The sequence below is a fragment of the Eublepharis macularius genome, chromosome 8 (assembly GCF_028583425.1).
Source record: "Eublepharis macularius isolate TG4126 chromosome 8, MPM_Emac_v1.0, whole genome shotgun sequence".
Taxonomy (NCBI): domain Eukaryota; kingdom Metazoa; phylum Chordata; class Lepidosauria; order Squamata; family Eublepharidae; genus Eublepharis; species Eublepharis macularius.
Window position 1 is genome coordinate 17,420,328 of NC_072797.1, and position 25,510 is coordinate 17,445,837.

Sequence of the window (25,510 nt, forward strand, 5' to 3'; positions counted from 1 at the left end):
GGTGGTGGCTGGAAGTCTCCCGGAATTACAACTGATCTTCAGGCAACAGAGATATGTTCCCCTGGAGAAAATGGCTGCTTTGGAGGGTAGACTCTATGGCATTATACCCTGCAGAAGCCCCTCCACAAACCCCACTCTCCCCAGAATCTACTCCCCAAATCTCCAGGTACTCCCCAACCTAGAGCTGGCAACCCTACCAGTAAAAGAAAACAAATCTCTGTCTTTCTGCAGAAGCACACTATCTCTATTGTAGAAAAGGGCTCGGGGCTGCACAGTTCACAGTCGCTTAAGATTGCTGCTCCAACACTGCTTCTGATTGGCTCCAGCCAATCGCACAAGAGAGCTGGACTACAGATACAAGGAAATAAGTTTCTATAAATATTCTCAGGCACGATTTATAGTTTAACCACAATTTTTCCACATAGTAATGATGGCAGCCTGGGATGCAGCCAGGCCTTCTAGACCTCCGGGCACCAATAAAATGTAACCTTTCCCCTCCCGTGTGGGGGTCCGGGGGAGGCAGCACTGTTTGGCACAAGGGCTAGCCAATACAGAAGCCATCCCTCCCTTCCGCATATTTTAAGCAATTCTTGAACAAACCGATAGGTCATTATTTTTGAGTTTACAAAGGAAGTGCCAAATGTATATTTGATCAGGTATGCTAGAAAAGGGGAAGTCCTCAATCTTGCGGATTAGGTTTGCCAGGTCCCTCTACACTCCTGGTGAGATGAACTGGGCACTTACCTCATGCCGGCAGCGTGTCTCCTGTTCCATGCGTGTGAAGTGCGTGCGTGCTCTCAGCGCATGCGTGATGACAATTTCTGGGGGTGATGTTATCGTGCCAACTGCATGAGCACTCCTGTGCTCTGTGTGTGGCCAATTTGGCCCATTTGGGGTCAAAATCAGCCCCAAATGAAGCACGGAAGCATTTGCATGGCCGGTGCAATGATGTCATTCCTGGAAGTGACATCATAGTGCTTCCTGGAAGCATGTGCGCCGCACGTGTTCCTGAGGTGCCTGTGGCAGGTGACCTACAGGGGTCTGCCACCTCCTGCCAATCACTGGTGGATCGGCGGGCAAGGAGTCAAACCCCCAGGAATTTGCCTGCCACCAGCGGGCACCTGGGAAACCTACTGTGGGCACCTTTGGAATTTTGAGGGCAGAGAAGGGAGACTCCTGCCCCCCCCCCCTGCTGCCCACTGTTGCCAGTCAAGCAGTGGAATAGGTTTGCAGAGAAAAAGTCGCTCTAGCAGTCACTTCTGGCTACAAGGACTGGCTCTTTGTTTTGGGGGGACAGAAGCTTTGCTAAAGAAGAAAATGGGTGCCAGGAAATCCATCTACAGGTGTCATGGTGCCCACAAGAGCCATTGCTTTCGCAGGTGGGGCAATGAGAAAAGGAAGTGGGCAGCAGCAATCCATTTGGAAAGCATGCAGCAAGGCAGGGGAGGAAGGAGCACTCACCCCACGGCAGAAAATCCCCACACTTATGCCTGTTTACAGGTGTGCTTCACACGTGGGGGTGGAGAGTGCCCTCAAGTCATAGCTGGCATATGGCGACCCCGGTGGGGTTTTGAAGGCAAGAGGATAACAGAAGATCCTTGCCTTTGCCTGCCTCTGCCACCCCGGTCTTTGTTGGAGTTCTTCCATCCAATTACTAACCCGTCAACCCTGTTTTGCTTCTGAGATCTGATGAGATCAGGCTCACCTAAGCTATCCATGTCAGGGTGTGCTCTGCATACAGACCTCTTTAATTACTTCATTTACACCCTGCCAGTGTGTGACTGGCCCAAGATCACCCAGCCTATTTGGCAGAGTGGGAAATCAAACCCAGGTCTCCCAGGTCCTATTCCGACACTCAAACCACTTCTTTACCCTGTGCCATTACCTTCATTGTGTGTATAACCCCATCATGCCTTTTCTTAAGACCTTCACAGCGCTGATTGTATTCTTCCTGGAGTACCCGGGAGCTGTTTCTCACGCACTCTATTCCAGCTGCTCTTGAAGCATCGAGCTGGAAAATAAAACATTACCATTGCTCTAGACAACGCTTTATATCTCCCTTCTGCCATAAACTTATTGAGTTTCTCTCTCAGAGCCTAACCACATGATGCGCACCCTTGGGTTGAGTCCACGTCTGCCATGGAGACTGTCAATCACGTATGCTTATGACTTCTCTACGGGGAACTCAACAGCCAGTTTCCCAACCTGAAAATACCGTGGGTGGTCTGTTTGCCACATTGAGGAGATCTTTGTGTATCCTATCAGTACAGATGGAGTCTCCAATAAAGCAAACAACAGCCCCGGAGGCCATTTCAAGTTGGGAAGCCGGTGCAGGATGGAGACCAAAGAAGAGCCACCACCTCCTTGCAAACTGGGCACAGCGCACCTTGGAATTAAGCTCCCAGCATGGAACTCACTACATACATATAACCACAAGGACCTATGGAAAAATATCCCCCCACTCCCTCTATATAAGGGTAACAATAATAGTCTCCTTTACAGGCCTGGTGTCGGATGACTGTGTCCGTGCATTCTCCGGAGTGGCCCCCACTTTATGGAAGAGCCTATCTGAAGAGGTCAGGGAAGCTCCCACTCTTCTGGCTTTCCACAAACTGTGCAAAACTGAATTATTCAAGAGGCTTTTACTCAGATAGGGGGGCTCAACTGTAGAGTAGCAGTCTCAAAGAGATGGATCAATAATGAGATAGGGACTATAGACTTTACTACTGTGTACTATCTGTTGCTATAAGTATGATCTCACTGGGAAGTACTATGTTGTTTAATGCTAATGCTCCATTTCAGCATTTCTTCAACTCTGAGCCAAGCTAGAAGTGACGCCTGACACAGGTTGGACACTTGTCAGCTTCCCTCAAGTTTTGATGGGAAATGTAGGCATTTTGGTCTTGCAGCTTGGTTCTCCATTTCATTGAAGTTTACAGAGTGGCAGTCTATGGGATGGAGAACATGCAGTCAGGAGGGGAGTGCAGGCATCAGGCTCTCGCCGGGCACCTCCCTTCTCCTCCGCTGTGTGTGTGTGTGGGGGGGGGGGGATTTCTGTAAACTTCAATTAAATGGAGCCAAGCTACAAGACCAAAATGCCTACATTTCCCATCAGAACTTGAGGGAAGCTGACAAGTGTCCAACCTGTGTCAGGCGTCACTTCTAGCTTGGCTCTCTGTACTGGATTTCTGCTGGTTTTAAATCTTTGCAAATTTGCCTTTATAGACTATTACATTGTTTCTTGAAAAGTCTGTGAAATTGACTGCATTGACTCACACTATGTAATCCACCTTGAGTCTCAATGAGAAAGGTGGACTATAAATGATGTCAAGAAATAAATAATATCTGAAGAGCTTTGAACACTATACTAGATGAATATTAACCATCATTAGACGAATGGGTCCGATGGACCAGACAGAAGGAGAATTAACTTGCTCAGTGATCTTTGTTAAAAAAAAGAAAAGGTGCCGGTAATCATATGTAAGTTTGTGCTCAATTTCCACCAATTCCCCTCTGTCTGTATGGGTCCCCATAGGCTGTTGCTGACAGTCTACTCTCTCTTTCTCTGGCTGAGTGGAGCGGGCCATTGCATGAGGATCAGGACTTGGGAAGGCCCTTGCAAAAGGTGTCAGTTCTCAGTACCAATGCACAACACACACAAAAATCTCTGAATATGATAGTTAAACACCAGACTTTCCTAACTAGCAAAGCATCTAATTCCCACAATCAGGATTCTGAAGTCCAATGTCTGCTGTAATGTTATGCTACCACCACTAGGTGGCAGCAAAAATGTCATCTCTCCAACACACACACACACACACACACAGAGGTGCAGCGAGCTTATTGTTGCTCTTGAAAAAGAAATGTTACTGGAAATGTGTTAGAGAGACATTTTAAGTTGCAATATGTTGGGATTAAACATTTTAATGTGTATTGTTTAGTTATTTGCCAGCTCAAACCATCTGTGCAGACAGCTGTACAGGCTAATTGGAAGACTGGACAGGACAGGAGATCATCCGTTGGAGAGGGAGGAAAGAATGGATAAGTAGGCTAGGGTTTTTTATTTTTTTTTGAGGAACAAAATGGGGACACATATAGATGTCGACTGCATTGACTCCTTCTCCTTGTATTTACCTGCACTCCATGGCAGAAGCTCTCGCTCCTGAAATAAATAACTAGCCCCACATCTTAGAGACAGGAAAATAAGTAGAACCCAGAGCTATTGCTACTGAATTTAAATATGGAAGATGTTCCTATGCAATACAGAACATTACTATTTTACATGACGACGGCAGCAAGACTTTTATATGCGCAGAAATGGAAGGTGCAAGAAATACCAACTATTGAAGATTGGATGCATAAATTGCTGTACATGGCGGAAATGGACAAAATGACAAGAAAGCTGAGAGATCAGAATTTAGTAGAATTTTTTTACTGATTGGGGAAGATTGAAAACATATTTAGAAAAGAAGTGGGACGTGAAAGGGGAATTATGGCAATTTGAAGATTATTAGAATTGTTTCTTTTTTTACTAGAAGAGACAGAATCTTTACCATATGAAGTGAAGTATTAGCTAATTGTTAGCCTAAATTTAAGTGGATTTAGAGTTAATAGATATTGGTAGAATTAATAAAGTAGATATTTTATTTAATTGTTAGCTTAAACTTAAATATATTTGAAGTCAACAGAAAGTAATAGATAATAGATTTTAAGTTAATAATAATAGTTCTGAAGTTAACAGTTAGAGCTTAGTTGAACAAAGTAGAATGTAAACATGATATAATGAGTTATAGAAAAAGGGGATAGATTAGGAATAGATTAAGACATAGGGTTGGAAAGTTGTTGGAAGTCCTGAAAAAGGGGGGGAGGGGGGGGAAATGATATTGGGATGTTATTTGAAAGTTGTATGTATTAATATTCTCACCTAATAAAATTTTGAAAAAAAAAAGAGACAGGAAAATAAGTGAGGCACTTTTGGAATTGCTTCTGTCTGTTGTGCAGTACTAAGAAGTACTTGTCCTTCTTTCCCCTTACAAGATAGCAGGGACAGCTCCTGGTTGGGAAATTCCTGGAGATCTGGGGGGATGGAACCTGGGAAGGGCAGGGTTTGGAAGGGGGAGGGACCTCAGCAGGGTATACTGCCATAAAGTCCACCCTCCAAAGCAGTCATTTTCTACAGATGATCTCTGTCATCTGGAGAGCATGTGTAATTCCAGGAGATCTCCAGATCTCCTTGGAGGTTGGCAAATTTAATAACAGTATGTCAAATACAGTAGAAAGGAGCAAGAGTCCAGTAGCACCTATAAGATGAACAAAATTTGTGGTAGAGTAGGAGCTTTTGTGAGTCACACCTCACTTCTTTTGTGAGCTGTAACTCATGAAAGCTCATACCCTACCACTAATTTTGTTAGTCTTATAGGTGCTACTGGACTCTTGCTCTTTTCTACTGCTACAGACAGACTAGCACGGCTACCCATCTTGACTGATGTCAAATACAGTGTGAGTCTGCATGGGGCAGGTAAATGGGTGGGACTGGGAAGTGATGTAGGGTTTTTTTTTTGTTTTAATTATTGCCACTCGGAATGGCAGCAGGCAAACAAGTTTGCCAGCGGAAGGCCTTCCACCATAGAAGGACGCCTGTCAGCCTTTATAAGCAAGTCTTCAAAAGCCAAGCTTCACCTTACATGGATTCCACGGCAAACAAGCCCAGATGTAAGTAAGTCTGGTTTAACACCAAGAGTGTTCTACGCTATCAGCTCAAAGCAAAGTAAAACATAACAGACCCTCCAGCTTCAGGCTCTGGCCTAGTTCATAAAAGATGAAGATAATCTTCTTGGAAAATTTGCAGGGCTGTACGGTTGCCTGGCAACCAGCAGGAGTTTAGGAGGCACATTGTGGGTGCTATTGGTTTCAGTGTGACATCACATCCATGCCATATCAAGTGGTGTGATGTCACTTCCAGGTTTCACCCAGAAGTAACATTACACCGACTCCCTCCAGACGTCCCCCTCGTATCCCCACACCCCAGTATCCTGTACCGGACAACCCCATATCATCTTCTCTTCATTCTGTCCCCACCTCCCCCTGCTTTGCTGAAATCTTTCCCAAGCCTAGTTTGGTACAATCTTTTTGGAAAGATGAGAGTCAAAACGCCTTTGCACTTCATGTGGATAAGAAGGTGTGCATTTTTGCAGGCCCTGCTGACATCACTGCCATTTCATAGTAGTTAAGTGGTTGGGTTGTGAACCAGCACGCTGCTGGTTTGAATCCCACCATTGCCATGAGCTCAGCAACTGACCTTCGGTAAGGCGCTCTTCTCAGCCTCAGCTCGCCAGCTAGATTGTGGGAATATTGAGAAGACTGACTAGGTTCACCGCTCTAAGTTGGGCACTAATCTGTCTAGAAGAGCAGTATATAAGCGCACCATTTTTATCATTACTTCGCCTCCACTGGAGAACTTTTTTGGACTTTTTAAAAAAAAATTAAAAGATCTATATTTAAGGGAACGAAACCAGCATTTCTGGTTTCAGGATCTGAGTGATCGTCTGTGAGACAGATCTTGGGTAGATTCATAGATAAAAACAAACCACGGTCTCCTGTTTTTGCAGAATTAATCTCAATGCAAACAATCCCCCAAGATTGATACATGTCAGTATTGTTTATTCTGATTGCTACCCACCAACTCTCCAGGGTCCTATGGAAGGGGCCTTTCCTGTCATCTACAACTTGATCCTTTAATAGAAGATGTTGGACCTGGGACCTTTTGCATTCAAAGCAGATGGTCTATTACGGCCCCTGCCCTGAGATATGCTCAAGAAAACTGGACACACCTTGATCTGCAGCCATTCATTTTCTTTGTTCACACGTGACAGTTCTTGTTCTATCTCTTCCACCTTCTCCACTGTCTTCGAGAAGCTTGAGGCCAAGCTCTCTTCATCAGGTTCCAATCCAGATTCTTGGAAATGCGCCTAATATGAATTGACATCAAGCATAAGTCGATGTTCCCCATTCCATTGGATTACTGTTCCGTGGCTTCCCTGTGGCCCATCATTCTACCGGCCTTCCGGTTAATTAATTTTGAAACTGGCACGTGCTCATTTGACTCGCTTGCCAGCACACACTTGCAGGATGACAGATGCATCCAGCACATTGATTCAAGGAGCACAAAGAGGAATCTTGATAGGATTGCCGAACGGTGCCAAGATTCCTTTTCCTGCGGTGATTGAATCAAAGCATACATGAGCCGATGGCACATCAGTAATCAGTCAAATAAAAAAAGAGAGATGTAAACCGAGGATGGTGCCCAACTGCACAAGCAAAACTGCCTGAAGCCTCAAAATAAAAATGAGAGAAAGGCAGATGCTTCATTCCAGCCAGGGTTTTTTTTCAGTGGGAACGCTGTGGAATGGAGTTCCGGCACCTCTTAAAAATGGTCACATGGCTGTTGGCCCTGTTCCCTGATCTCCAGACAGAGGGGAGTTTAGATTGACCTCAACGCCGCTGAGTGGCGCAGAGGTCAATCTAAACTCCCCTCTGTCTGGAGATCAGGGAATGGGGCCACCAGCCATGTGACCATTTTCGTTGAGGGCAATTTAAACTTTAAAAAATTCCCCCCTTGTTCCAGCTGACCCAAAATGACGTCATTGTGTGGTCTTGAGTTCCATCCCTGAGTTCCACCACCTCTTTTCCCAGAAAAAAAGCCCTGATTCCAGCTACAAAAAAACCAAGAACGGGTAATTCAGAGCCCCCAAATTCAAGAAGAACGGGGAAAATTTCTTAAGCATTTAACCAGCAGCTTCTGGCAGAAAGGTCAAAGCAGTTATCCGGATGAACTCTGTGTGATGAACGCTCGGCCCCTGTCTTCATAGCCACAGTGAACTGAGACCCAAGAGAGTTTCTCTGCAAAAATTATCTTTCCTCTCTCCACGCATGGCAATCTAAAAGATCATGTTCCATTGGCTCAGCTCCCCAGGGTTTCATATCTGAACACATTAGCACAACAGACCTGATAAATAACAGCTTTTGATTCCCCCAGGATGGTATTTTCTGCCTACAAGATTAATTAGTGTTTGGAACACTGCAGCAGGCAGCAAACTCTTTATGCCTAGATCTGCAAAGCAGAGGCACTCAATTGCTAAAAGCTAAATCTAATTCCTTAACATTTTTGCTAATGAACATTTGACTCTCTCAGTGGCTAAAAAGGCCACCGGGCCTCTGGTTAATGAGTAGGTCTGTTGCGCAGGGCAAAAGGTGAGTTGTAACGTTTCACTAGAAACGACAAAAACCAGGCAAGAGGGTTATTCGGGGGCAACAGCTCAGAAGAAGTCAAGCTGCCTGGTGCTGCTTAATTTGGGATGTTTTTGCAGCTGTTTAAAGCACGGGAATTACTTTTTTTTATTTGGAGGCTTTTGTCCATTGCTTGCTGTTTTAAATGGATAGTAAACACTTCTCCAAGCCTCCTTTAGCAGAAAGGCAATTAAACACTTAATATCTGCGCATTACAGAGAAATGTCCAAAATCTGGGCCCTATCAGCATTCCTCTTTGAATGGTGACAATTCTAGATGGCCCCTATTTTGACTATGAAAAAGATTTGTTCATGAAATTCTGGCTCATCCATAATTATTGATAGGCTACAAAAGTCAAATCAATAAGTCAAAGATCTAAACTCTTTAGCTGCCTCCGCCTCTGCACAGAGTCTTGTGAACTGCTCTGCTAACTGAGTGAGTTCCGGATCGTGCCTCTATTTGTTGGAGTGAACAATGTTTTGTGTACAAAGGGTAACAGAAAAAGATCCTACAGGGGATAGCAAGCTCTGATAGGACTGTAGGGGGAGTGCCTTCTTTTTAATGGCGCTTTTCCTCATGATTGCAGAATGCAATTCTTAGACTTTTCTTCCTGAACTCTCTCAACTAGCAAGGTAGCAAGATTCACTTTCTTCTCGTTCCTATCCAGTTTGCTAGTTCTATTAATAACACTTTTGTTACTGTTAACCAGTTCAGTGTATTGACTGCTGCACAGGCACTCTGCCAACACTCTTCTCTCTTGTGTGACAAGTATTTAAGCCTGGGTGTGTGCCAGAGGTACAAGCTGAAGGGTAAGAGCTAAATGGCTCCTGGCCCTTAGTCCATATAGCTCACAGCTAGGGCAGTCAACAGGTCTAGATTTTTTTAAAAAGTGCTGCCTCTTTAATAGTGGCACGATGTATGGAAATGGGCAGGTAAAGCTTTTTATGGCACAGAGGTAAGTAATATCATCTGATAAATAATATCTCACTCAGCGTCTATTAAAGAGATATAATTTTTTTTCTCCAGGTTTTTGGCAACCCTACTCAAAACCTATGGCCCTTCATGAGCAGTGCCAGCGGTTCCAGGAACAACCCAAGAACATGGAGTTTTGTTGTAAAGTTTATTTCTGTCTAAATTATATTTGTGTCCTTCTTCATAAGCTGCTTTGAGTCCCCAAGGGGGAAGAAAATGGGGTCAAACTCTGTGGCAGCATTGTTTAAAGGAAGTGCACATGATTAACCAAGGACGCCTAATTTTAAATTTGTGAGGTCAAAATTTGTAAAGCAATTTCAATTCTGGAGAGCTACTGAAAAGAGAAAACATTCAAGACAGACTTTCGTTAAAAGAACAAGTCCTACATTTTGTTTGCTGAATTATGAATTTATTTTACAATTCCTTCAAAAATCTCAACAAAGACACCTGTAACGTTGATGCTTGGGAGAGATGCTCCATTTATATCTCGGTCCACTAAGAATGACAGACAAAAAATGAGAAACCTCCCATACCTGCATGCCGTTTGCAACTCCATGGTTTTTACACAACAGAGGCCGAACTTTCGCTAGAGTGGATCTAATCTGTGGGAAGAAAACAAAATGTAATTAGACGTCGATACTTTGTGCTTGGAAGTCAAAGCCAAGGCACAGAAATGTTTTGCCGAATAGCACTGGATCCATTTAAACGTGGCCAAAGTCATTTTTGAGATTTCCTGTTCATGTCTACAGATTCAAACTGCTCAAATCTTCGTAACATGATTTCCTGTCATGAACCTGTTTGATGGTGCGATTTCTGACGTCATCGTGCCATTAAACGGGATCATGACAGGAAATTGTGCTATGAAGACTCTGCAGCGCCATGAGTTTTGTGTGATTTTCTGCGGGCTTTTTGACATGTGAAAATGGCCCTTCTAACCAAGTTTCTCAATGCAGTTTGCAGCATACAAAACTGTCTGTGTGATTTTTATAAGGGTGATATAAAAAGTTTATGTTGGAGTAATTTTATGCACACATAATATGACCAAAACCGAAAGAAATTCCAGATAGGGAGCCCTGTAAATTAGTAGTAAGTCAAATAACACCACCGCCACCACCAAGGGTCTAGGGGAAAATTAAGGATGAGCATTTGAGGATGTGAGCTCTGACTCACAAAAGTTTAAACTGGAATACGTTTGGTTAATCTTTAAAGCGCTACCAGACTCGTTTTACGAAACTGAAAGTGTTTGCCATTATGTAGGACACTATCCTAATTAGACATGCCAAGACAGAAGCTCCTTAAAAAGCTGTGAATACCTGACAGAGGAGCTGATGTTACGGATAAGATTAAGTTTCTCCTTTGTGATCTTTACACATTTAATAGACCACAGACACAGGCAAAGCCAGGAAGGGATTTATGGAGGATTTTGTAGTTGATGCTCAGTATCAGGGGTTGGAAGGCTGAAAATTATTTTATTGTTTTACAGACAATTCAGTGTTATACTTTTTTGCAGTTAAAACCCTTTTTGGCTAACCGAAAAAACTCTGAACAAAATAAGCAAGCTAATATAACAGAGTTATATTTTCATAAATTAAAATACATTCACATATCGTACCTGTTTTATATATTCAATTTCCTCCGTAATTTCAGAAGCACTGGATCCATACAGGAGACGATTGCCCTCCGTCCCCTGGTCTTCTCTCAATATGTGCTGCGTTAATACTAGAGTGGTAGTCATAATCAGGGCTTGGGGGTGTTCTGCATACAAAGACCAAAAGGTTTGATTAAAGATCCTTCCGTGTGGCAGAAGCCTGACTGCTGAATCGTGTACACATCTTGATGGTCAAATCTGCAAAACTACTCAGTCAGGAGAAGCAAGTCATGATCAAAGAGCGTGATCAGAAGCCTATGAACACATTATATTAGTAGAAATAGATGTAATGGTTAAGAGTGGCAAGACTCTAGCCAGTTTGGTGTAGTGGTTGAGAATGACGGGACTCCAGTCTGGAGAACCGGGTTTGATTCCCCACTCCTCTGCTTGAAGCCAGCTGGGTGACCTTGGGCCAATCACAGCTCTCTCAGAGCTCTCTCAGCCCCACCTGCCTCACAGGGTAATTGTCATGAGGATAATAATAACACACTTTGTAAACCACTCTGAGTGGGTGTTAAACTGTCCTGAAGGGCAGTATATAAATCAAATGCTGTCAAGGCAAGTGAGAAGCAGAGGTGGTTTGTCATTGCCTTCTTTGGCAGAGTCTTCCTTGGTGGTCTCTCATCCAAGTACTGACCCTGCTTAGCTTCTGAGATAAGAGGAGCTCAGTCTATACCATGCTGCCCTCCCTCCTTAGAACTTATTTAGGCAAAGACAACAGCAGAACAAATATATATATATATTGTCCTTTCGATTCTCTTACAAACCACTATCGCTTGCAGATGACTGAAAAAAATTGCAGAATCCCTTCCTTGGGAACTTTTCAAAGCCTGAACATCCTGTGGAAACACTGTGAAACCCTTTATCTGTTTTAGCATTTATCTTGCCCTTTCTCCCAAAACCCACAGTGCCACACATCTCTTTTCCTTCATTTTGTTCTCCCCTCACAGGGTTGTTGTTGTAGTTTAGGCTGAGAGAGGGAGAGAGAGAGACTTGCCCAAGCTCTGTCAACACATTTCATGGCAGAATGAGGATCTGACCTTTCATAGTTCAGTCCAACGCTTTAACCAGATTAATGGATTGGGCCAATTTTGGCAATTTGGGATGAAATGGGTGATAGGACATGTACTGACTTTTCGTCATGTCTAACTGGCTCTTGATACAAGAAAACCAGTGTGGGTTTGGCTGGGGAAAGCCAGTTTCAACTCCCTGCTAAGCCATGAAGCTTCAACGTTGACTTGGGGCTAGCCGCTCTCAGCCTGACCCACCTAAAATTGCTCAAGGATAAAATGGAGTTCCTCCCAGGCATACCATTCTGAGCTCCTGGGATGAATGTGATAAACAAAGAGGAGAGAAAGAGAGTACAAGTATGTGATTTTGCTCATTTTAATTTAGCAATATGTAGCCATGTACAAATATGCCTTCTTCCCTCTGTTGCCATCGTGAGTAGAGATGGGCATGAACCGGAAAAAAATGAACCATGGCCCTTTTCGCACTTATGGTTTAAACCGCCATTTATGAGCATTCGCCCCGATCGCAGTGGCTTCGGCATTGCACCTGTTCATTTCACACTGTCCACTGCAATTTCGATTTGGTGTCTGTGCTTCATTTCAAAACCTCGGTGCAATTTTGGGCTTTTGGGGCCTTGCAATTCACATCACACTTTTTTTTAAAAAATTGAGCATGCGTAGTAACGTTGCAATGTTGGAACCCTTCCCCCCTTTTTGCTGATTGGGCTGTCCCCTGCCCACTGGAGAGGCAATTGGTGGCCAAGTTCTGGGGGAAAACATGTACCACTCTCATTTTTTTAAATCAAGCCAGGAAAGGGTTAAAATGCTGCCGATTCATCTCCTCCCAGGAAGCAGAGGCTTGTTTCCAAAGGGCTGTGCAAAATGCTTGGGTTTTTTCCCCCTCTTTGGGTAAGTCTGAAACATGCCTGGGAGGGAGGGAAAAGCAGCCATTTAATCCTTTCCTGGCTTTTAAAGCCAGGAAGAAAGTGCAGGAACATTACGACGTTGCAACCCATTCTTGTCTTTAAAAAAAAAACAATGTGTGTGCATACCCTAAGGGAGGAAGGAGAAAGCAGCTATTTAATACTTTCCTTGCTTTTAAAGCTAGCAGGGAATTAGCAGCAAGCTTAGGAATCATTCCTGGCTTTTGAAAAAAAATAAAACAGCATGCATACCGGGAGGAAGGAAACCAACGAAGAAGCAGCCTTATGACCCTCAGCTCGCTTTACTAAAAAAAAATGGTGGACAAGGAGTTCAGAGAGCTGAGGAGGGTGGGAGTGGTTAATTCTGCACAAACCAATCAGCTCCCAGGGAAAAGGAGAGGGGGGAGAGAGAAGCAAAAAGGGGGCAAAAGTGTTCACATTAGCAAAATGCGGGCCAGCTGCCAGTCGGCAGTGAACTTAAAAAAACATCGGGTATGTCCGCAGGGGGAAAAATCGGGGATACAGCGGACAAAAAGTGGGACTGCATCCCATGACTGCTTTTAAGTGTGAAAACCTTGCAAACATGGGATGTGGAACAGGTACAAACACGCTCTAAAAACCAAGTGCGAAATGTACCCATGTGGTTCGTGGTTCGTCAAATTTCATGAACCATGAACTTTCACAAACCTGCCCCTGGTTCGTGAACCAGTTCATTTGGTTTGTAAAAACGTCACATCCAGGTCAGAAAATTGTCACTTCCGGGTCAGCAGAAAGTCACATCTGGGCCAGCAGAAGGTCACTTCTGGGACAGGAGAAGGTCTGCAGGAAGTCCATCCCCTGTTGCCTAGGAAAGTGATTGATCAGCACCAGGCTGTCTGCAGTGATGAACCAAAAAACGAATCAAACAAACCAGCCTAAAGTTCGTGGCGGTTCATCAGAAATGGGATCTGACAAACTGTTGGTTCACGAACCACGAACCAGCTTGGTTCGTCATGAATTTTGGTTTGTGCCCATTTCTAGTCTTGAGCACACGAAGCTGTCTTATACTGAAGGAGACCATTGGTTGATCAAGGTCTTTATTGTCTACTCTGGCTGATCCTTTGAACTGGATATGCCAGGAGTTTCTGCGAGCCAAGCAGATGCTCTGCCACTGAGTCACAGCCTCTTCATGCCACCGAGCCTTTCTGTTTGCCCCAGTTTTAGGGTTGGTGTTCTTTATTTGTTTCTTTGACACCATTAAGTCAAAGACGGCATTAAAACCTGCAGTTTTAGCAGGTGGAGCTTGTTCGTAACATCCAAAATGTAATCTGCATAGGGCTCCTTTTAGGACATTTCAGGTGCCTGCAACTGGATGCTGAAATGACCAGGCAGCAGGTAGTACTTATTTACATGGTCTGGAGCTGTTCATTGTATGCCATACTGTACACTGTCAAAGCCAGGGGAAAATGACAGTCCTCTAGCGCTTTGGATTTTGAGTCATTTTTACCTCCAGATACATTACTTCATTCCAGCTGCCCATTAACTGTTAAAGTAGGAAAACCATAACTGCTAGCCATTGCAGCATGGACTTCTGTATTGGTTACAAATGTATCCATGAAATGTACAGTTTCTTCTCAACATACGCAAAGCAAAATTTTTTAAAAACCTTCCCTGGAGTTACATCAGAATTAAAACTGTCAATAGGATGCCAATAGGAAATACTTCTCCAGGTGTAAATTATGCTTACCTACCTAACTGGGATGAAAGACTCATGGGTCCTACCATTCATCCAAGGAATGCTCCCTCCCAAACTTCTAGCAGGTACAAGAAAGCCTTCCCATTCCGAAGGTGAAATTCTTACTTTACTTGCAGGTACAGCAAGGGGCATTCCCTAGATCCTCAAGCGGAGGGATTTCTATTGCTTATATTTACTAAAACAGAGCAGCTTGGGTTAGGGTAACTTATCTCTACCCCCTACCCAACTTCAGCTGGCTACACTCCAGTTCTTTCATCATTTGGGGGTCCAGCCTCCCTAATTTCTCATGCCAGAGCCTGACTGGGAAAATATGTGCATGAAATAAAAAAATGTAATATGTTAATGGTGGGGCGGGTGGGAGGCAGGGCTATCTTCCCTCAGAGGTATGCTTCAGTTTGGCTGAAAATGAGACTCCGCCCCCTACTTTACACAGCAATGGCCAGACTCGTACATACCAAGTCCCCCTGGAGCTGCAGGGCCTTTGAATACTATAAAGACATCTAGATATCTCAGAGCCTGAATCTAGGGAAGCTCAGCTGGGTGTTGGGGGAAAAAACGCGGAGGAAAATGTGATGATCAGTGGCTATGCCCAGAGATGTCACTCCTTACGAGACCTATATGATTAGCATTTTAGGTGAATGCTAGAGTGTTGCTGGTGACATGGTGACATCACTTCCATGTTGCAAAGGAAGTGACATCATGGGCATTGCCAGTGAGCCTCCTAGTGAGTCTCCTGCCCGTTGCAAACCTCAGGCTGGTAACCCTACCTGAACTAGCAATTAGCCCTTACATACCGTTTGTTGTCACCACCAGTCTCTCTTGCATCTCCTAATCTGTGTGAGTTGCTGTAGCATAGTGGTTAAGTGGCTAGCCTTCAAATCAACACTTTGATGGTTCCAATCCCACTACTGCCATGACCTCAGTAAGCGGCCTTGGGTAAGCCACTCCTCTTAGCTCCAGTTCCCCAGCTGTATTATGGAGATAATAATAACACGGACTTTGTTCACCACTCTGAGTGGGGCACTAATCTGTCTAGAAGAGTGATATAGCAAAGCCTAGCCTGTGGGCAAAGTCTACAGCCCTGCAGCCCAAGTACCTTGTAATAACACATCCTGTACTTATAGAGAATAAAAAAGCCTTACAGATCAGTGAGAGAAAGGAAGAACGTCATGAGCTATTTTGGGTCCCCATAGGGAGAAAAATGGGGAATAAATGCAGTAAAATACTGGAGTGACTCTGCCAAGAAGATGAACATTCTTACTGGGCAATATCCCTGTCTGCTGTACACACCTCTTGGCTGCCCCTCATGCTTTGGAGGAAAATGAAACTAGACAGCAAAGTGCCAGAATATTGGCCTTTCTGGGCCAACACCTGAAAACTGGAAATGATTTTGTTCAGATTGCCATGTTTATAAGCAGGCATTGTGTGTCTGGAACGCTGTCAAATGCACGCCTCTCCTTCTTCACTAGATAAGACTTTTTCAGCAGCAATGAACTCTGCAGACCTGCTTAGGTTTGAGGCAATTCATCATTTTAAAGCGAGTTGAAAGCAGAGCAAGTGAGGTTTCCTGTTCCTGGAATGTTCACCGATAGAGCTGGGGTTGGGGGGCGGGGACATCGCCACCTCTGGTCAAACAGATTTTGCAGGGCTTTGAAACAATGCAAAAATTTGCAAAACCAGAGGTAAGAATCAGTTGTGTGGACAAATCAGGAAATATGAATGTAAAACAAGAAGAACTGGAACTCAGAGTTTCTCTGCATGAGACTCCTCAGTGCATGTTTGTCAAGTGTAGGGAGATGCAATGTTATCCAAGATGTGAAGTTTTAAAAGACAGAGCCTGCGGAGATCGCTCCTCAGAGGGTTTGTTCATTTCATCTTTGCCTCCTCCAAGGCTCTGTCAATTTCACCTCTCTGGTCTAAAACTGTGTGGGATCGCAACCAATGGGCAACAAGAAATGGAAAGGGGCTGGTACTGCCTTCTGGAGCTAGGCTTGGACCTGAAGAGGTTATAATGGGCTGAAGTTTCCCTTCTGGCATTTCACAGCCCCTTCACACAGCTCCAGTGTACAGCAAAGCCTTTGCCTTGCCTCCAGCTCTGTCTTTTTAAACTACCCTTCCCAGCTACCATTGCATCTCTTGACAAGTGTTCTTCACATGTCAGATGTTTAGTGTAGAGAGACTCTCAGAGCTCACATCATATAGGTGCACATTTAAAGGTACACTACATATTAAACACACACACACACACACACACACACACCATCCCACTATCTAGTTGTTTTGTCTTTGCTATACCCAGGTTACAAATGCTTGGTAATTCAGAAGTTCAAAAAGTGATTCAGGACAAATGACTATTAATAACTTTCCACCCTGACTCCTTTTAATTGCTATTCTTGGGAAATGCCATCATGCCGCTGCTGACATAATGATAGGATGGCCTCCAATAAACCAATGTCAATAATTGCTACAACCAGATTAAATCGCAGAAAGAACCGATGAAGCAGTGGACAGTAAGTGCAAAAAAGGAAGAAGCAAAATATCACAGTGGCAGAAGCCAGGGGAACAGAAAGGCATCTCAACAACACGTATATTTAGCGAGGTCAGTTTTTCTGGCTGCATCAAACGTGCTACTTTCAGTGTCAAAATTACAGAACTCTTGGATAAGCTCCAGTTATGTGTTTGCTTTCGGCAATCTAAAGATGGCAATGTGACCACTGGCAAATCCCGCTAAATGAACTCTGTCCACAAAAGCAGCAATATTTGATTCTCTTACGTGCAGACACTAGGGGACAATATTTTTCTGCCTGCATGGCGGAGAAAACAGCCGTTACCAGCGAAATGAACTACTGGCTGCTTTACAAGAGACTAGAAATCCCTACACACAGAAAAAATTGATTTCATCAATGTGTTTGTGGTACAATGGTGACATCCAGTGTTTGAGGAATTAATCTCAGGCCTATATATTCATCAGTATATCTTTTTTTTTTACTGCAGGATTCCATCAGTAGTATAATTAACACTTAAAATGTAAAATGAGATGTAATAATAGAGGAAGGAAAGCAGCACACCCACAAAATTGCTGTTTAAGTGCAGGATCTAACTCCTGGCAAGAACCTGACAGTCGGTGCATTGCAGTTTTCTTTTTTATAAGCAAGTTTCTGGTCCTTATGAAGGCAGAAGAAAGCCTGGAAACATCTGGCTAGGGGGTTTGCGATGGCACAGTAGCAGAAAGCATGGGGCAGATTCACAAAAGTTGGGTCTTCACGAATCTCTGCTTCTCACTCGATCCCTGTCTGGCACTCAGAACCATGGCTGGCAAAGAAGACAATGGAGATTTGTGAACTTAGAGTAATCAGTAAATAAATGTGTCTAGGAAGTATAAGAACAAGGGAAGGGATTCTTACACAAACTGAAGAAAGACAAAATTCCTTTGCTGTCTGTTGCTCAGACAGGCTGAAGAGAAGTAGAAGGGCTGGGAATGAATACAGGAGAATTTAGGAGACGATTGGTTCCTCGGGATCATCCAACTAGGTGGGTTCCACTCTGAAGTCTCCGCTTGTTGGCTTCCTGAATAAGCCATTGCCCTGCTGCTATGTGGTGGCCCAATGAGTAAGAAGCTTGTGTTAAATTCCCAGGTCTCTTGAACCCAGTCACCATAAGGAGACTTGCTCTAGTCGTGTGAAAGGACAAACAGGTACCTGGTGGGAGGAAGCGCTAGTTATAACTCTCTCCCTCTAGTACAGCAGCAGCCCAGGATTTTATTAATATCTTTTTTTAAAAACACACACACACAAATTCCTTCTCCCTCTCCTTCTCCCCCTCTCTCGGGCCAAAGTGAATTCTTATCTCTCCAAAGTAAGCACTAGCATTACATACTTGCAGGGCTTTTTTTCCTGGGAAAAGAGGTGGTGGAACTCAGTGGGTTGCCCTTGGAGAAAATGATCACATGGCTGGTGGCCCCGCCCTCTGATCTCCAGACAGAGGGGAGTTTAGATTGCCTTCTGCGCCGCTGAGCGGCGCAGAGGGCAATCTAATCTCCCCTCTGTCTGGAGATCAGGGGGCGGGGCCACCAGCCATGTGATCATTTTCAAGAGGTTCTGGAACTCCGTTCCACCGCATTCCTGCTGAAAAAAAGCCCTGCATACTTGTCTTTGCATGGCTCATGTTGAAAGAGTCCCTGATCCTTTCTAAAAAGCAGCTGGCGGATTCGGTTTCGTTTTCTCAGCCATGCCGGACGCTCCTCTCGGCTGGTCCGGGAGGAAACGACCGGGCACCCTGACCGGGCGGCTGATCCGCAAGGATTAGCCCCCAGGACTCCCAGGGAGGGAGCCAGGGTCCGGGACCCTGCGGGAAGAACTCCCCGAAATCAATGCGGGGGGGGAATTGCCCGTTTGTTCCTATGGAGGCCGGCAGACGTGCGCGGCGCCTCGAGTGCTGCCGGGCAACGAGAAACGGCAAATAAAAGAAACAGGCGGAAGCCCGTAAACAAGCGAATCCCTTCTGTTCTACAAGCGTTCGTGAAGGAGAGGTTGATCTGAAGAAGACACGTTCTTCCCCTTCGCTGAGTTCCAGAATTTTGTTGGCGCCCCCCCCCCCCCCAAATGGCAGCAAAGAAGCAAAGTCCCGCTCTCGGTAAGTCAATCTCGGCTACCTTGAAGGGAGAGTCGCTCGAAGAGTTGGTGCGCAGGGCGGTGGTGGAAGCCATAAAACCCTTTGTTGACAAGCTGAACGAAACTGATCAAAGGGTGGGCTTAATTGAAAGCGAAGTGAAAACCATTAAGGAAACAGCGGGGGGGGGGCAGAGAAGTCTGCTCTGGAAAGTGCGTCACTTGTGAAGGCTACAAAAAAGGAGCTGAAGTTGGTTGAGAACCAGCTGATCGGGCTACAGATGGAACGAACGCAGACAATTTTGCGTCTCCAAAACGTGAAAGAGGAGGAAAAAGAGGATCTGTGGGAGGTGGTCTCGGAACTATTGGCGATACCCGCGAGGACGACTAAAGAAGAGGTTAAAAGCGCCATTTTGGAGGTCCGTCGGGCTTCTTCAAAATATGCAACAAAGCGACAGTTGCCTCGTGAGATCATTATTGACTTTTCATTTAAAAAGATTCGGGACACCATCCTATATAACTCATACAATGCGGATTTGGACTTTATGGGTTTGAAAGTCAAGATTTTGAAGGACCCATTTCTAGTCCGGAAAAGGCGTTTTAAGTATAAAAAGTTTGCAGCTCTTCTGAGGGACCATGGAATAAAGTACAAATGGTTATTCCCGGAAGGAATATGGTTTAGATATAAAGATCAGGCCTATAAGATACTATCAGAAGATCAACTAAAGGATTTTGAGAATAAAAACCCAGAACTCTGCTGCACCGAGAACGAAGAAAAAGAGAAGCCGGAGGGGGGGGGAGGAGGAGGAGAGCACCGCAACAGCGGTTGCACAGAGAGAATTGCGTCCGGGACCTAGAAGGGGGAGGAAAGTTTAATCAGAATTTGAAATGTTTATGCTCTGTATGATTAACCACTCCATCATTATCCTATGGAGCTATTTTTGTATTATGACAGTATGAAGGGAAAACATTGAAGTGTAGTGTTTAGTGTTTGTAGTTCATTCCCCCCCTTTTTCTTTTTCCACCCCCCTTTGTCCCTTCCCTCTCCCCTTTCCTTGTGATAGTCTTGTGTAGTGCTGTGTAGTGTTTTGTAGTTATGAAAAATAAAAAATTTATAAAAAAAATAAAAATAAAAAGCAGCTGGCAAGCTGGCTCGATTGTCGTGGTCCCAAGGGCCAATTAATGCATAAGGGTGTCTGAGAGATTGAAACAGAAAGCCTTGAAAGGGGAAAAGTGAGATGTGAGAAGAGGCGGCATTCTGCTTGGATTTTCAGATTTCACACAACCATTCGCCTCTGCAATGTATCACATCCCTTCTCTTGGGTTTCCAGACCAGCCTGTTCTCCATTTTGATCCACGTCCATTTTGCTACTGCCAACTTCCTTGATTCTCTCCATGATCTAGCTATTCCGTTCTTCTCTACCCCGCTCCAAGGAGGTGGCAGCAATGTACACAGCGCCCCCCCCCCCCAACTCAGCTGGGTCTGCACAACATTCCTGTGAAGTGGTCAAACTGGAAGAGGGTGACCAGCCCAGTTTCCAGTGATCCTCATGGTAGAGCTGGTATTTGAATTCATGTCTCCCAATTCTAATTTGCCACTCTAATCATGACTAGACATGGACACGAACAGAAAAAAACCCCGAACATGGTGTTAGTTGTTCGTTGCCATCCATAAACAACAAACATTGATGAACATAACCTGTTTGTTGTTCATGGGGGCCAGCAGGCTCTCCTCCAGCCATCAAGATCCCTACCCCGCACCACTCCCAGAAACCCCACCTGAGCAGGAAGCAGGAAAGGTACCAATAATAAATAATAGCTTGGCCCCAGAGCCTGGCAGCAACCCTGGAACCTAAAGGGGTAGATCCCTATCCCACTACACACAAAGAAAATTCAAGCTCCAATGCACTCACCCTGTCTCTCTAACAACAGCTGTCTCTCCCTGAAAGCCAGAGCTTGGAGCCCCCTCCCCCCGGTGTTTTCATCTTGTAACAAATTTGGAGCTCCGGTCCACACTTGGAAGGAAGACCTGCCTATCAAACTAAATTGGGCTTAGATTGAGGTTTCCAGGGCAACAGCAGGAGTTCAGACAGAGTTCAGACAATCCCTGCCTGAGCTGCCATGGGAATTGATTGCAGGTGCCAGACTGTCTGGCTTGACAAACAGCAACGAACAGCAACGAACGAGGCTTGCAACAACCACCTGTTCATTTAGAATGGGGCCTCACGAACAGCTTGTTTGCGAACCACAGATTGGGCTGTTCGTGGGTTTTTTAGTTCGTATTGCTGTTCGTGCCCATCTCTAATAACGATACCCCAACCCAAGATTAGTTTATTCATTTGCTGTGACTGACATTCCTGTTATCCTTCCATATTGCTTATTTGTTTAGAAAATTTATTATACTGCCTCTCCAGAGAGACCAGCTTGATATTATCTGGCTGCAATGTTCAGTGAGACTAATCAGTGCCAACCCCTGTGATCAATTAATAAGGTTGCCAACTGAGGGTTGGAGGGGGGTGGAGCCTGAGGGTTGTAGAGTGGGATTTCAGTGCAATGCAATGCCATAAACTCCACCCTCCAAAGCAGTCATTTGCTCCAAGGGAACTGATCTTTGTCAACTCGAGATCAGTTGTAATTCCAGGAGATCTCCAGACCCCAAGCATACTAATTAAGCAACAGAATTTAGGGAAAATATTTTTAATACAACTATTTATAAGAATGTCCTGACTTGGGTAGCCCAGGCAAGCCTGATCTCGGCAGATCTTGATTGCTAAGCAGGGTCAGCCTTGGTTAGAAATTGGATGGGAGACCTCCAAAGAAGGCAGAGTTGCTATGCTCTGTTGGTCTACCACCATGCTTACATGAATGGCCATTTAAGTGGTAGGGGCCATTGTAGAGGAGGCATCTCCTCCCTTCTCTCTTACAAAGGGAATACCTCTTTTTAAATTGTGCCAACCTAGACTCATATACAGATAATCTAAAAACAAAGAACTTCTTGTATACAAATGAGTGCAGGTCAATTACACTTCATAGGAATAACTGACCAAACCTGGATAGCCCAGGTGAGCCTGATCTTGTCAGATCTCGGAAGCAAAGCAGGGTGTGCCTTGGTTAGTGATTGGATGGGAGACCTCCAATACCAGGGTTGCATTTGCAGGCAATGGCAAACCACCTTGTTAGTCTCTTACCATGAAAGCCTCACCAGGAATCGCCATAAGTCACCACTACTTAATATAAATGCCTTCAAAGTGCTTTGTATATACAGTATTCAGCAATCATCCTTGGTGCAAACAAGGACTCCCCGGATTGCAGCTCAGTCTTTTCACTACACTGCTACACCCATTCTCTGCCAAACCTACATTTCTTTCATCAGGCTATCTTCTCATGGCCAGGGGCTTTAGCAATGAGAGGGCTGGCAATATTAAGGAGCCTCTGCTGTGGTGCACAGCCCTGGAAAAAGACTGCCTAAGTGGTATAGCGGTTAGAGAATTAGGCTCAGATCTTGGAGACCAAGGTTCAAATCCCTACTGCTACGGCCCCCTTTCTTTTTTAAGTTGGATTTTGCCTTTAACCCTCTTCTTCTGGGTAGATTGCTGCCACCAGGAATAATATTCCAAAATAGTTAATTTAAATGTCCCTGTTTAATAATGTGCCCAAGTATCAGGCTCCTTCGTGAGTTTATGTGGCTCTGAGGACAGGATCAGGATATAAAAGAATGACAGATAGTCTGGGATAAAAAAAACAAAAACAAAATGAACTTTTATTTTTACAAGAAGCGTATCGGTTTCATACTATCATTTAAGCTTGATGGTTTCAAAGATAGTTCTCAGTTCTTAAACTTTCTTTATATAGGCTCAGTCACTCAGATATACATAAACTTTCTCTCTCAGGTGCACACCCGCAGTTTGCCTGCTTCAGATAGTTCAATCCCTTACTCAAATGTACAGACTTTCTCTCAGGCTGCACACAGCTTGCCTGTCTAAACCAGAAAGCAAAATGGCTCTTTCTCTCCCCTCAGTAACTAAAAACTGCAGTTCACTCTGCCCCCACACTCAGTCGTCAACCAATCATCTCCCTCACCCATCCGTCTCTTGCAACCCCACTCTTAATCTGTATCACATCAAACATTTAAAGAAACACACACACACGCTTAAATCATTACACCTACTCTGCCATGGGAGCTCACTGGGTGATCTTGGCCCTGTTACACACTCTCACTCTAGCGTACCTCACAGGGTTGTTAAGAGGATAAAATAGAGAAGAGGGTCCCCACTGAGGAGAAAGGTGAGTATAAATGAAGTAAAGTAAATGCTTTGGGGAGGGGCTGTGGCTCAGTGGTAGAGCATCCGCTTAGCAAACAGAAGGTCTGTGGTTCAATCCCCAGCATCTCCAGTGGAAAGGATGAGGCAGTACGTGAGGTGAAAGACCTCAGCTTGAGACCGTGGAAGAGCCACTGCCAGCCTTAGTAGGCAATACTATCCTTCATGGACCGAAGGCATGATTCAGTATAAGGCAGCTCCATGTGTTCATACGCGTTTTCAAATAAACGCCCTATATCTCAGGACCATTTACCCTTACAGCCAACCAACCAACATTATTGAAAGATATTTTACTTATAAAGATGTTTCTGTGTAACACTGGTTAGTGTCAGCTATTTGCTTCCACTCCAGGAAGCATGTTCCCCTCTTCCCCATACCATCTCAGTGGCCAAAAAGCTGAAAAGGGAGCTTTCAAACTGTGGTTCAAACTACCTGCAAACCCTAGTTAGTAATCCCAGTTTGTTGCCAAACAATAAACACCAATTTAAGTGGCCATAATAATAATAATAACAAAATTCGATTTATATACCACCATTCAGGACAATTTAACACCCACTCAGAACAGTTTACAAAGTGTGTTATTATTATCCTCAGGACAATCAACCTGTGAGGTGGGTCAGGTTGAAAGAGCTCCGAGAAGCTGTGACTGACCCAAGGTCACCTAGCTGGCTTCAAGTGGAGGAGTGGGGAATCAAACCCAGTTCTCCCGATTAGAGTCCTGCCGCTTTTAACCATTACACCAAACTGGCTCTCATCTGTGTCCAAACATCAAAACTAACTGAGGTTTGAGCAAACTACTTTAATATAAATCACAATTTCCTATAATGGATGAATGCAGCCAGACAAAGTATATGTAGCCAGTCTGAATTCACATATTCCACTATTCTGATTCCGAAATGGTCAGCCAGATGCCTTCAGGAGGCCAACAGACTACTGCCTCTGAGAATAGAGGTTCTAGTCAGCCATCATGGCTAATATCCATTGATAGATCTATTCCTCCCAAGTTGATGTTTATTTCCCTTTTAAATCACATTGATATTCTATTATGTTGTTTTCCTGCTCAAGTAGATTTAACAACTCTCAGGGAATTTTGAGTACTGTGTCAACAGGTGATTCAGTCTCCCAGAAAACAAGATGGTAACATCAGCACTGTCTTAACAGCTTAAGATTTATTAGCATTCCAAGCAGAAACAAAGTCCTTAGCCTTCAAGTTTCTTACTCATCCTGGGAGGTCACCACGAAGATACACCTTACAGTTATCACACTTACTCTATGAGCTGTTCTACCGAAAGAAGTACAATGAGCCGTCATAGATAGATCCTCTCAATTCTTGGAAGGGTGACGACGACATCCCTGTCTTGGTTGTCTGGAAAAATGAATCACCTGCCGACACAATACAATGTTCTTGGAGAATTCTGAGCATCTTTTGATATGGAGGAGAACCGAATGGACCCAGTCTTGCTGTTTGAAAAGCAGGCCGGTGACGTGGCTGAACTTGCTTTCTATCACCTGCACCCAGTCTGCTAGTTCTCCTCTTTCTTAAGAGTCATCCAACCTGGCCACAATAATCCATGCTTTTGTAACCTCATCGTTGGGCGACTGTAACATGATCTGTGTGCCTGTTGAAGACAACCCAGAAACTAGTTTCAGGAAGGTAGTTATGTGGGTCTGTAGTAAGACAGCTGGATTTGAGTCCAGGGACACCTTAGAGACCAACAAGAATTTCAGGGTATATGCTTTCGAGAGGCAAAGCTCCCTTTTTCAGCTACAGAGAAGAAGGAAGCTTTGACTTTCAAAAGCTTATACCCTGAAAATCTTGTTGGTCTCTAAGGTGCCATTGGACTCAAATCCAGAAACTGCAACTGGTTCTGAATGTGGCCGCCAGATTATTTCCAGGGACTTGCCACTGGGAACATATTTTGTTTATCTTAAAATCATACATTTATCTATTTTGTACTCTATTTTATACTCTGCCGTTCTCCCCATTGGCTTTCAGCATGTTTGCACATT

The 25,510-nt window shown here is 44.4% G+C and overlaps 1 protein-coding gene across 1 annotated transcript in view; it reads right to left on the reverse strand.

Moving 5' to 3' along the window:
* Positions 1-25,510, reverse strand: part of CCDC68 (coiled-coil domain containing 68) — a 52,206-nt gene that overhangs the window by 15,040 nt on the left and 11,656 nt on the right. Inside the window, exons 2-5 of the mRNA XM_054987247.1 lie at positions 10,871-11,013; positions 9,792-9,860; positions 6,831-6,968; positions 1,886-2,011 (exon numbers count right to left, since the gene is read on the reverse strand). Of these exons, the coding sequence (XP_054843222.1) occupies positions 1,886-2,011; positions 6,831-6,968; positions 9,792-9,860; positions 10,871-10,993 (456 nt within the window). The 5' untranslated portion in view covers positions 10,994-11,013. The remainder of the gene's footprint in view (positions 1-1,885; positions 2,012-6,830; positions 6,969-9,791; positions 9,861-10,870; positions 11,014-25,510) is intronic.